General features: G+C 31.1%; 3 protein-coding genes across 5 annotated transcripts; 2 read left to right on the forward strand and 1 right to left on the reverse strand.

Annotated features, from left to right (window-relative positions):
• The first annotated feature begins 408 nt into the window (after positions 1–408).
• Positions 409–3,803, forward strand: LOC122397231 (probable cytosolic oligopeptidase A). Its single transcript, XM_043396266.1, has 11 exons — positions 409–643; positions 799–962; positions 1,044–1,438; positions 1,494–1,650; positions 1,748–1,984; positions 2,063–2,189; positions 2,271–2,652; positions 2,831–2,943; positions 3,016–3,183; positions 3,248–3,379; positions 3,459–3,803. The coding sequence occupies exons 1-11, from the start codon at positions 540–542 to the stop codon at positions 3,715–3,717; spliced, it is 2,238 nt and encodes a 745-aa protein (XP_043252201.1). The 5' UTR covers positions 409–539; the 3' UTR covers positions 3,718–3,803.
• Positions 3,804–4,130: 327 nt separating this feature from the next.
• On the reverse strand, positions 4,131–5,880 carry LOC122397233 (syntaxin-8). Its single transcript, XM_043396270.1, has 5 exons — positions 5,368–5,880; positions 4,919–5,113; positions 4,572–4,834; positions 4,408–4,500; positions 4,131–4,319 (listed from the first exon to the last, which is right to left on the reverse strand). Exons 1-5 carry the CDS (start codon positions 5,400–5,402, stop codon positions 4,159–4,161), a joined length of 747 nt encoding a protein of 248 aa, XP_043252205.1. The 5' UTR covers positions 5,403–5,880; the 3' UTR covers positions 4,131–4,158.
• A 230-nt stretch (positions 5,881–6,110) lies between these two features.
• LOC122397232 (transmembrane protein 184B) lies at positions 6,111–12,660 on the forward strand. Of its 3 annotated transcripts, none has more exons than XM_043396268.1 (6): positions 6,111–6,540; positions 6,790–6,983; positions 7,585–8,179; positions 8,320–8,555; positions 8,637–8,721; positions 11,651–12,660. In XM_043396268.1, exons 2-6 carry the CDS (start codon positions 6,798–6,800, stop codon positions 11,821–11,823), a joined length of 1,275 nt encoding a protein of 424 aa, XP_043252203.1. In that variant the 5' UTR covers positions 6,111–6,540; positions 6,790–6,797; the 3' UTR covers positions 11,824–12,660. The 3 variants fall into 3 exon arrangements, with proteins under 3 accessions (XP_043252203.1, XP_043252202.1, XP_043252204.1); XM_043396267.1 differs by having other exon boundaries at positions 6,116–6,540; positions 11,648–12,659; XM_043396269.1 differs by lacking the exon at positions 11,651–12,660 and adding an exon at positions 9,638–10,461 and having other exon boundaries at positions 6,125–6,540.
• Positions 12,661–13,107: the final 447 nt, after the last annotated feature.

Consider the following 13,107-nt stretch of genomic DNA (forward strand, 5'->3'; position numbering starts at 1 on the left):
ATTATTGCCCTTTAAAAACCTACGGAGACTACGCTATCTATTTTCTACGACCCAGCAACCCACGGTATAAACAAAACCTGCATGACCCACTGCTGTAACAGCAGATAGAAAAATATAAAGTTTAAAGTAATCGTATGCCGATTATCGCGAGGTCGTGTTTCAGCTGTTTCTCTTTTACAAGAGCAAGAAGGAAAGGCTCACACTAGCATTCTTTATCGTTTTCCCGAAATTGTGCGAAGTGTCGAGCTCACGTACACATGGCTCGTGCGGTAGTATATGCCTGCTATCCCCACCACTCGGTTAGACACTAAGGAAATTCGTCGTCACTATTGTCGATTTCGATGTACTCAAATATGCCCGATCTGGCCACACTGATCCCGACACCAGTTACAGTACAGTAGGCTGTAGTGGTATATGTGTATACCGCATAATATACGTAGTAAGAGCTAGCAAGACGACGTTGAACGAAACATAATTGAGTTACGATAGACCGGATTTTTATATATCGAAAATGCAAGTTGAAAATCCGTAGAAACACGATGTATTTAAAAAATGCCAAAATGATCTCGTTCCTTGGAAAAAGAGTTATCTTATCGCAACATAACTTCTTAAAAATTCCAAAACGTAATGGTTATTTTGTACTGTACGTATCATTGCAGCTATATTATTTAAAATAGAAATTATTGCATTTCGTTTTTCTAAATAAACTTTCGTTTATTAAAGTACGTTGTATCGGTTTCGTTTATTTTACGTAAATATGGATTCTTCTTGATACATAGTAATAATTCTTGTATTTAGTGTTCCAGAAATTGGTGAAGATTTACCAGGCAAATATCCTTTACTGCAAGAGGATAAAAGTATTGCATTTAATACAGTTACGGTAGAAAAATGTGTAGCTGCTATTGGAAAACAGTCAATAGAATTTGAAGATGAAGTCAAAATGTTAGGGGCAAGAATTAAAAGTAATTTTACCTTGATGCCTGCTGCCATTTTTTAATTTATATCTTGTAATATCATTTATAGTTAACAGTGTTTTCTTTTAGACGTTGCCAATCCTTGTCCAAAGAACCTATTTGAAGATGTATTAAACCCTTTAGAGGAATTTTACACATCTTTGAATATAACATGGAGTATTTCAAAAATATTATACTTTGCAAACCATTGTGTAATGCCCACACAATATTACGCACGTATTCATGAGCGTGCTAAAAGAGCTGCAGCAAGTAGACTTATCAACATGCCGATTTATGTGGCATGTAGGAATATCATAAACAACAAAGAAATTAAATTGCCCAATGAACAAAACAAAATTTTATTAAAATACATATTGGAAGGAAGACTAAACGGATTGGATTTGTCAGAGAGAAAGAAGATAGAACTTATAGAATTGTCATTCTCATTGATAAATAAGACCAAAGAATATGCAGAAAAATTGGAGGTTTGTAAATGTAATCGATGTAAACCAGCGTGAATTCTGATATCGTCTTCTATAGGTGGCTATAAATCAATTTACTTTGACGTTAAGAGATCCTATGATTCTAAGGGATTTTCCAGAGGAAGTTTTAAAAATTATGGCAAAAGATAATAAACAATATCAGGATGGTCCTTGGACAGTAACTTTAGATCCTATTATAAAAAAGTCATTCATGGGTATGAAAATACAATGCACATGTTTAAAAAAAAAAACGAAGAATTAGCTTGATATAGTTCTAAAAATATTTATTTGTTTTCACTGTGTACTAATTAGAGTATTGCCCCGATCGTGCTCTGAGGTGGAAAGTTTGGGATGCAGATGTCACCAAAACATCTATATTACAAGAGAGATTGTTACAAACGAGTACATTATTAGAAGAGATTCGTTTTGAACGAAATAAAGTGGCAAAGCTATTAGGATACAAAACATATGTTGATTTAAGAATGGAAACTAAAATGGCTGGAAGTTTGGAAAATGTTTATAGTGTGCTGGACACTTTACTGGATACAGGTAAAATTATTACTGTTATGGATAAACATATAATAAATACATATCTATTTTTTGTTTTTTGTTTTTAATAAATAAAAGCTCGTCCTGCTCAAGAATACGAAATGAAACAACTCAATGAATTTGCAAATGAAAGAGGTATGGAAGGCAAACTTCGACAATGGGATGTGCCATATTGGAGTAGAAAACAGCTATATAGTATATACAAGTAATTGAGAAGTGAGCTTTATCTCTGGTGAAAAGAAAAATTATTATACTTAATACCATTTTATTGTAACATCATTTATAGGTGTAGGGAAGAAGATCTAAAAAATTATTTTCCATTGCCAAAAGTATTATCTGGTATATTTGAATTAACCGAAACTTTGTTCAATGTGAAGATTGTTAAAAACACAAAATTAGATGTTTGGCACAAAGATGTCCAGGCTTTCGATATATTTAATCTGAAGGAATCAAGAACGGATCCAGTAGCTAGCTTTTACTTAGATGCCTATAAAAAAGACAGTGATATTCGACTATCGCAAGGTATAGGATACATGGTAACGATAAAAGAAAGAAGTAAAGCAAGCGGCACAAAACCATTAGCAGCATTGATATTCGACTTTCAACGACCATTTGGTGAAAGACCATCCTTATTGTCATTCAAAGATGTCAGGATTCTCTTTCAAAAGGTAAATTATTCATGTATAAAATCAAATATAGAGTTAGAAACATTTTTTATTTAGATAAACTTTTCTGCGAATAAAAATGTTTTATCTAGAATAAGATTTATACAAAATTATGGGAATAACAACTTTGATCAAATATTATGAAATTAATTTGTTTACTACATTAATTTCTGTTATCTAGTTTGGACATATGCTACAACACACGTTAACGACAGTGGAATATGCTGAAATAGCTGGATTTTCGTCTATAGAATGGGACTCAGTCTTCATTAATGATTATTTTTTTGAAAATTGGTATTTTTCAAACTTTCTTTCTTATTTTTTTTTAAATATCTTTTCATGTACGTAACCTTTATTCGTGTACAGGTTGTACGAGCCATTTGTTTTACAACAAATCTCTTGTCATCAAGATACTGGGGAACCATTATCTACAGAAATGATCGAAACACTGAGAAACTCAAAATCGCATTTAGCTGGCTACAATCTATGCCGGGAACTATATTTGTCGCGGTTCGATTTAGAATTATATTCTGGGTAAGATCGAGTGCGTAAATGCTAACAAATAGTAATTACATTCAGTAATTTTTTTCATTTTTAGCGATGAATTCTGGAATAATATAATGAATCGCTTGTGGAGTAAATATTTTGTAATCCCGCAACATAAAAGAGATTGTCATATCTGTTCGTTCGCACCTATTTTTAGCGGAGATTGGGCGGCTTCTTATTACAGGTGAGGTTTGGAAAATGGACAAAATATGAATAATTTAGAATGTCTGAAAATCACAAGAGATCATATGTTTTATTTTTAGTGATATTTGGTCGCAAATGCTTGCTGCTGATCTGTATAATGTTTTTCAAGAAATATTGATAAACAAAGATAAAGAAGCATTGCAGGAAATGGGAAACAGATATCGCGAAACATTTTTATCTTTAGGAGGTAGTTATTCCACAAATGAAATTTTCAGAACCTTCAGAGGAAGAGATCCTAATCCAAAAGCACTTTTGACAAATCTTGGATTGGACACCAAATCCAGTATGTTAGAAACTAATGATGAAAAGTTAAAGTAGAATTTAATATAACTCAATCACATAAGTATGTAAAAAATTAGTTCTCTTTTGTACAATAGCAATGAAATATAATTTATACAAACATAAATATTGTAAAAATATTGTTCCTAGTTATAGGAGTTTATTTTATTTGTAACATGATACATGCTTTTATATTTTCATCAAGATACTCGTTATTTAAAATATTTAAAAGTAGATTTCGTTAAATACATTGCACACTTTTATAAAATTTTAGTCATGAACTATTTTATATTTTAAATGAAAATTTCGAATATTTTATCCAGTATTATTCTTAACAATTATAATTATTATTTATAATGTAATACATAAAAGTATTGATTTTAAACTAATAAATGATCAATAAAGTAAAAAAGAATTTTTATAAATAAACAATTTAAATATATATGCATATTCAAATTTATAAATATGCGTTTCTATTAATTAAACTAAAGCGACTGTAATGATACAAATAAAAAGAAAGACTATTACTACCCAATAGCCACATGTACATTCTTTGATACTAATATTTTGTACCTGACGTATCTTGGTAGCTAACGAATTATCGGTTCTATCCATGTGATTGGCTAAATTATCAAGTATTTCTAAATAGAAACAAAGATTTTAAAGTAAGTTTGAAATCTTGTTGTACTTTTCACTTACAAGGAATAAGAAAAATTAATTTTGATTTACCATTTTGATGGCCTACTTCGTTATTGATAGTTACACCAATTTCTTTTTGCCTTGCAATAACTTTACACAACTCTTCCAATCCCTTATCTTGTTCTAAAATAAATAAAATAAAATAATACACGAAAGTATAGATAAACAAGAAGCTATACTAATCTTGTACATACCTTGTAAAATTTCATTGTGTCGATTTACATGATTTTCAACAGATACTTGAACATCTATAGGTTTCTTGTCGTCGTCGTCGTCGTCGTCACCTGCCCAAGAAGTTGTACCTCCATCCGCAAAAGCCGATCCTCTAGACGTAAGTAAATTTGCACGAGAATTTGCAAGTTCATTTATTTGGGAATCATACAACTTTTGCAACTGTACTTCTTTGCTCAATAATAGCTCTATCTGCCGCATTCTTCGTTCTGCTTCTTCAATAGTTCTATATGCCTTTATACTTTAAGGAAAAAATTTTCTTGAAATAGCAAATTTTGTATCTTCACCAGATAAGTAAACGAAAGGATACATAGTTTTGGATTTTGATGCATCGTCCACTTTATTCTTAAGTTCTTGAACTTCCCTCTTGTATTGTTTCAGATGAATTCGTATATTTACAGATAAGTTTGCATATGTCTGTGACTTCCTTGGATGTCTATTACGAGCAGTAAGTTGTTCCATGATTTCTCTGAACAGTTTCAAACAGGCATCATATTCCATTAACCTGTCCAATTTAAAAATAGTAAATTTAGTCAGAAAAGTCAATAATGTCATATATATATATATATATATGCAAAGTATGTATCATTAGACTTCACTGGACAAACTAAATACAAAAGTGAACAATTTCAAAAAGTTCAGAGAGTGAATTTCAGTTTTAGTGAGTATTGTTTACATTTATCGATGCCAATTCTATATATCGAATTTACCGAAATGTCAAAACATTAAGTGCTGTGTTGTATAAATTAAGATTTTTACCAAGGGTCACTGTCTTCGATATAAACAAGTGCCATTTTTGTAGAATTGTATATAAATTTGATGTATAGGAGACTGTTAACAGTAGATTGACATGTTGCTAGGTATATAGTAGATGGTGAAATCGCTCATATTAACTCCTTACGTGCGAATTATAATATGTGATATGATCAACTATTTTGATAAATTAGTGACATATTCTTGTAATTCCTATAATTATCGACGTAACATCACAAAGAAAGAAAATGATTATTCTCTCGCGTTATGCTTGTATTTTAAGATCTTTTATACGCATTGATTATCTGAATACAATCGTGAAAAATTTAATTTGTTAATACTAGATATATGGACATTGATTACACATATTTTCATCGAAACTTATCATGTCGACAGTTACGTTAAAACGCGATTCCGTAAATTTATCGATAACCGTGTGATTACTCTTCGTCACACAGAAACACACGTATAAATATATTAATAAAAAAAAGGAGTTCGAGATTTCATGTAATCCATGTAATAGCACCGAGTCACACAGAAAACGGGAAAGCTCTGTTCGAACCACCGATAGACGATTTATCATCAAAAAATTGCGAAGAATGTAGCGACGTATCCATAAGTGAGCGCATGCGTTGCGACGTTAATTAAAGATGATCGCGGTGGGGATTTAGCCCGAAGGAGAAGGGAAAAAGAGATCGTCCGTGAGAGTAAAACAAAGAAAACCGAAGGGAAGATTCACAGGTGCGACGAGGAAGAATGTAGTTATAGTGGTGAGACGCGAGATCAGTTATATTTTTATTGTCGACTGACATATTTCGCGAAGCTGCCCGTAACGAATGTTTGACATCGAGGAGGGAAAGAGAAGAAATGCCTGAAAATGTCGGGTAAAAGTGAAACTCGGTGATCTAAGCTGAACAAATCCGCATGTAGTGAAGGGAAGTGAATTTCGGTGGATTATTCGCGTTCTCTGTTGGAAGGTCACGACTGTCGGTAAACGGTTGCGTCGGATACTGGTTATTTGAAAGTGGGGAATCTCCGAGAAGCTGAATCGTACAGGTCAACACGCACGGTACGATACGATACGAAGGGAAAAGGAGACCACGTACTACCAAGATACGTCAACGAGAGAACGCGCGTATGCTGCAAATCGTTCGACAAAAATCTGCGAATGGAGCACGGGTGCGTCCACGAAACGAAATTTTGCGCACGAATGGGAGTACCGTTGTTATTGTTGTGCATATATTGATTTTTAACGCGCGAGCCATAATCTCGACACTTGTTCTGTGTTATGAGAAAAAATGTTGTTTATTAACTTTTTCCTATTTGTGACTGTGACTAAAATGGACGCTATAAACGTCCACGATTATCTTTCTTTTTCTTCAATTACATTAAGCTGCAATTATTATTTGCAACGCTGATTTTTCTCAGATTAAAATATGAGTAGTACCGTGGCAACGGAATCATCCATGATCGTAAGCTCTTTGCTCAACGGTATGACATCTACAACCACCGATCCTTTAATTTCCAAGGGAAAAGCAGCACCAATATTTTTACAGACAAGAGCTGCTCAAGGTATTGCCGGTGCGTTTGTTTGGGCAGCACTCTTCTTAACTTGTCAACAGGTATTTTCTTATGATTAGTAATCCTCTGTTAAAGGGAAAAGCCACAGTGACGTCTAAACATAAAAGCAAATTTTAAGAATGTTTTTGGGGCAATTGAAACCTCCTCTAGTAAATCTTTAATGTTTTTGAAAAGCACATTTCTTAAATCACTTCCTGTAAAAATTTCATATAAAAATAATAATAATAATAATAATAATAATAATAATAATAATAATAGGAACCAATGTAAAAGGTTACCAAAAGTTTATTGAAAGTGAGTAGACATGTAATGTTTTGCTGCAAGTTTTGAAATAGAAAGTTGTGCAATTTTCTTAAATTATAAGTAATGATCGGATCAATACAGATATTATTGATGATATTCAATCAATTTATTACCAAAGTACTTAATAGGAGAAATTAATTAATTAAAATGTTAAGTATTTAGTGTCAATTTTCAAAAATATCACTACTCATTGATTTACATTAATATTTTAAGAAGTAATTCTTAAAACCCCAAAATATTAAAGAGAGATAAAAGAAAAAATGTTGATTTTTTCAATTCGTCACGGTGGTCCCCTCTGATACGAAGAGTGTAAAGTATCATTTTTATTTCATTTTGTAGATTTACCAACATCTAAGGTGGTACACGAATCCAACAGAACAAAGATGGATAGTGAGAATTCTGTTTATAGTCCCAATTTACGCAACGTATTCTTGGGTCTCCCTTTTATTTTTTAACAGCGAAAGTTATTATGTTTATTTCTTCACTGTACGAGACTGTTATGAAGCATTTGTTATATACAACTTTTTGTCTCTATGCTACGAGTACCTGGGTGGTGAAGGAAATATTATGTCCGAAATCCGTGGTAAACCTATTCGTTCCAATTGCCTATACGGAACATGCTGCCTAGTTGGGAAAACATATACTATCGGTTTTCTTAGATTTTGCAAGCAAGCCACCTTGCAATTTTGCTTAGTAAAGCCAGTAATGGCGTTTGTCATTATATTTCTTCAAGCATTTGGACATTACAGAGACGGAGATTGGTCCCCGGACGGGGGCTACATTTACATAACTATAATTTATAATATCAGTGTGTCCCTTGCCCTTTACGGACTTTTCCTCTTCTATTTTGCTACAAGAGACCTGCTAACGCCTTTTGAACCTGTCTTAAAGTTTTGTACCGTCAAGAGCGTCATTTTTCTTTCATTTTGGCAAGGTAATATTTAATATATAATATAATATCGCATAAGTTAGCGCATACCGATTATTTTGTCAATTAAAGAAATCACTTTAATTGCTTTTTTAACTAATGAATTTAAATCATTTATAATTTATATGGATTCATTTTTATTTTAGGAGTTTTACTGGCTATTCTTGAAAAAGCAAATGTAATTTCACCTATAAGCTTAGGCCAGTCGACGAGTGCGGGCACTGTTTCCGCTGGTTATCAGAATTTTTTAATCTGCATCGAAATGTTATTTGCCGCTATAGCGTTACGTTATGCGTTCCCCTATCAAGTATATTCAGCTGGTTGTGTTACAGATTCAAGAGGAAGAAGTGTAACAATGCAAAGTATTAGTAGCAGTTTAAAGGTACACCATTACATAAGTTTGATATTTTTCTAGGAATTAAACTAATGAAAATATAACTAATCCAATACCGTTTACGCGTAGGAAACTATGAATCCAAAAGATATAATGACTGATGCCATCCACAATTTTCATCCACAATATCAACAATACACACAATATAGTTCAGGTATGTACAGTTCATCTTTTCAAAGATGTTTGTTTTGATAAATATTGTCTTTGAAGACTTTTTATTACTTATTTGATCTGATTGATATATTTTCGTATAGCATGATGTAGTGAATGATGAAATCTAAAATCATCTGTATTTCATTGTTCATTTATATTTTGTTAATTTAAATTTTACTATACTTCATAAATGCAATAGAAAAATCTTTTAATTTAAGGTTTGAAAATCGTTCAAAATGTTTCATCCGAATTTAAACAAAGTAAATGAATATATTGATTTTCTGTATATGTGCTGCAATTGTATTTGTATCTTTCAACATACTTTACTGCCAACCACTAAATGCGCGCAATAATACACAGGGTATTTTATAATAGATGGTACGATCAAACGGGTAATGACTTTATATGAAAATTAAGTAGAAAATATAGAACAGCATTTTTTTTATACGGGAATTTAATTTTCTAGAAAATTGATTTTTAAAAATTCGTTTCATATAGCTATGGGTTACCACTACTTGCGTTTGTGTTTATAATAAACATTGTGAACATCACGATTATCTTTTTTATCAGTCCTACTAGCTTACGTTTATCCTCGATATAAATTCTTACTTTTTATTATTCCATCTGCATAGCACGCTTACCAGCTGAATTTTCAAATTCGATTTTCTAAAAAACAAAGTTTCGTATGAAAACATTCTAATCCATATTTTCTACTTATTTCACGTCGAATCACTATCTTTCCCATTGTACCAATTATTATGAAACACCGTGTATATTAATTTATATTTATCTTTTGCAATTAAATTATAACGAAGTCGTTCATTGAAAGACGGAAAAATTTTCTATCGTAAGTTCAATTTATACGTGCCAATTAGCATTAAGTTCTTTGAAGGCACTTTCTGTTTACTGTTTTTCAGACGTTAATACCAACTTGCCGTATGAAAAACTATGAGAGTGCGAGGCATCACTTTTTTAATTTCAAGAAATTGGACATGAGGCATTTGTACAATTTTAAATGGAGTTTGAAAAATTCTTAATACTACACTGTAGATTATTAGAACTAATGCTACAAATTTACTTGACGTTTTAAGTTCGAATGAAGTTGCAGGGCGGGCAAAGAGTTCTCTGCTCAAATTATGATTTAAGGTTTATACTAAAATCAGTATATGTATATACTAAACATACATGCATACATATACGTATTTATATAATACAATTCATTCATTTTGCAATTAATAAAATTTACTGTACGATAGAAATTAAGCACTTAACACAAGAGCACTTAGAGTACAGTGTAATTTCATAAAAAGTGTTGCTTTCTAATAACTGCAAAAGACAAATAATGATTGACTACTATTTTGTGGCAGTATTGTAATAATATATTATTTTATTGATAGAGCAGAAATTATTAAAGGGCATAATATTATCTTATAATGCTTTTATGTATTTATGAGACTTCCTTATTGTTCTTCATTTCACACATAAAATAAATAAGTTACAAATAATATTATGACGTATGGGAGTTTGCCTTTTATTTTTATTTTCAATATTTCAATAAATCAACGTTTCGATCGTACGATTATGTAGCTCTCTTCGAGAGAATACCTTAAATAATACAAAAATATTGATAAAAACACGAATTAAAATATATAATAGCTTATGAACGTATTTTTGTATTATTTATTTATTTTTCTGAAGAAAGCCATGCAAGCACGTGGACAAAACGTTGAGTTTAAAAATAATCATAGATTATTCTGCTATAGCTCGTTATTTCTTTAAAAAAAATTTATAATTTTTAAATTTTATTTCCAATATCTAAAAATTTAGGTGAATATTATTGGAGGTTGTTATCATTTTGTAGTTTCTCACTGCTCCAATGAGAATTATCTCCTGTTTCTTGCTTTCCTTTTCTTTGGAGGTAGAGTTCCGTTTATTGGCATTCTGACTGCTTTTGTCAAATGATTAAACAGGATGAAACAGTTGTATAATTTGATTCTTTGTGTTTGTTTCAATTTAATTAATTATACAAATCGAAACGTGCATAAAGAATCAAGTTAACTTTACACTATCAATTTCTGAAGTGGTAATTTTATATTATTGACTTCCGAAGTAGATAAACAATAATTAAAATAACGAAATTTTTCGAATTCGCAGTGTGCGTAGAATTAATTTCACGTTTCTATCGAATCACTATAACTTCCGGTTTTCATAACATTTCTCCTTTTATCTGCCATTTCTAAACTTTACTCGAAGGCACGTTATATTTTTTATTATTCATAATGTCGCTAATAATTTTGTAAGACTTAAGACTGGATCGAATCGCCCTTCATTTAATTCATATGTATTTACATACACGCGAAATAAGAATCATTAATTAACCCATCACCCATAAATATTTTGTCACTGACATAACATTTTGTATTCATTGTTTAAATCGATATTGATATATTAGATAAATTAGAAAATTAGACGTATTAGAAACATCATCAGTAGTAAACAACTTTTCATCTATGTAACATGTTCACTTCTGAATTTGTGCAACAAGAAATTCGTTAAATCTACCTATCTATGTTATGTATGCATTTTATTATTTTTTTTTTTCTAGCGTTGCAAGAATTAGTAAATTTGAATTATTTTTATAACATGCATGTTTCAGTTAGTATGATTGTGTTGTGCATAATATATCTTCCGTATCGATGTCGAGAAAATAAAAGTGCTGTATGTATTAACGGTGTGCGTGAAAAAAAAGAAATTTGTCGGGTCACGTGTAACATTGTACATAGCCTAGAATCGATGCAATGAATAATGCTTTAAACGAAAATGGAAAATTCACGCATGATTATTCGTTGTTCGCTGACTGATCGATGTATCCGTTAGTCACGGTTTTGCCAGCGATATATACATACGTGATGTAATGTAACAATCAGGAGCTCCAAAGGGACAACGTGGTATGCGGATATCCAGTTTTGATCCAGACGATCCGCAGAATATGCCGGTACCGCCGCCGCAAAGACGACACACTTCTCATCAACGTGTTGCGACAATTTCTCAAAATTATAACGAGAAAACAATGCTGTTGAGCAGTGACGATGAGTTCCAATAGATGCAAACAACGCGGGTTGCACGCGAACGAAAAAAAAGAAAAAAGAAAAGAAAAGGAACACTACATTAACGTTGGACTTTCGTGAAATTATAAATATCTGGTCTCGAGAAAACTACATATAAACCGTTAAATTGATTGTACATCATTAAGTAGGAACTTGACTCGCTCACAGAACAAACGGCAGATAGACAAGAAAGAAAATCGTATGATGTAAAATAATACATCATACTGTAATAGTTCCATAATGTTACATCCATGTTAATACATGTATTATGTTACATCATGTAAACATAGCATAGAAGATATTTATTTTAATATGCTGAACGTGTTTAAGGCAGTGTTACCTATAGAGGTGGTTCTACTACAATAATGTAACTATCTTTTAATTTACGAGGCGATCTAAGTTTCTTGAAAGAAGGCATTGTACAGTACTTAATATCTGAATACTCACAAATACGTTGCCGTATTATTTACCGTAGCCGATTGATATTTTTACACTTTTAACTAACATTATCTTATACGTTTTTACATAAATATTTCCAATTCGAATGAAATTAACGTAAATTTTTGCCAATGAAAAAAACACTTATTTTATGAAATACACAGAGAAAAGTACATCCAATTCTTGCACGTGTCCGGGAAATATATAACTGAGCCACAAAATAAAAACTCTTTGCGTCCTAGATTAAAGAACTAATGAGTGTATATATCTTTAAAATAGAATGTATTTAATAATGCAAAAATTAAAAAACTTTCCTTTGATGTATTTGTTTTATTCGCATATAAGTATTTGATACTTCATGTTTTGCGTTAGCGATTCTACACATATACACATTTGATATATATAATGTTCTATGTTCTGTGTTCCATCGAATGCTTTATAAACAATGGAAACGAATCTTTAAACTCAAACTTTATTTTCTATACAATAGAAATTTTTCTGTATACATAAATTATATTTATGGAGAGAATATATTATTCTGCTCCATAAAATAACAATAAAGTTAATTTGTTGAAAGTAAATCGCTATATTTGTACAATTACTAATTGGTATCTTAAATTACTTTTAATTCTTATTAGTAAAACACTTAGCAAATGAGATAACAATGAAATCAATCAGAGCAATTTAAGCGTGAATTAATTCAACAGAAGATCAAATCTATTTATTCTACAAAAGCATTATCTATAATTATATCAATACATTGAAACATTACAACTATCAGTGAAAAAATAACTTAATATTTTGTCAACAGCCTTTCTTTTGGCAGAAAAAATATATATATA

The sequence above is a fragment of the Colletes gigas genome, unplaced genomic scaffold, assembly GCF_013123115.1.
Source record: "Colletes gigas isolate AHSC1104 unplaced genomic scaffold, ASM1312311v1 Colletes_gigas_Sc00009, whole genome shotgun sequence".
NCBI lineage: Eukaryota > Metazoa > Arthropoda > Insecta > Hymenoptera > Colletidae > Colletes > Colletes gigas.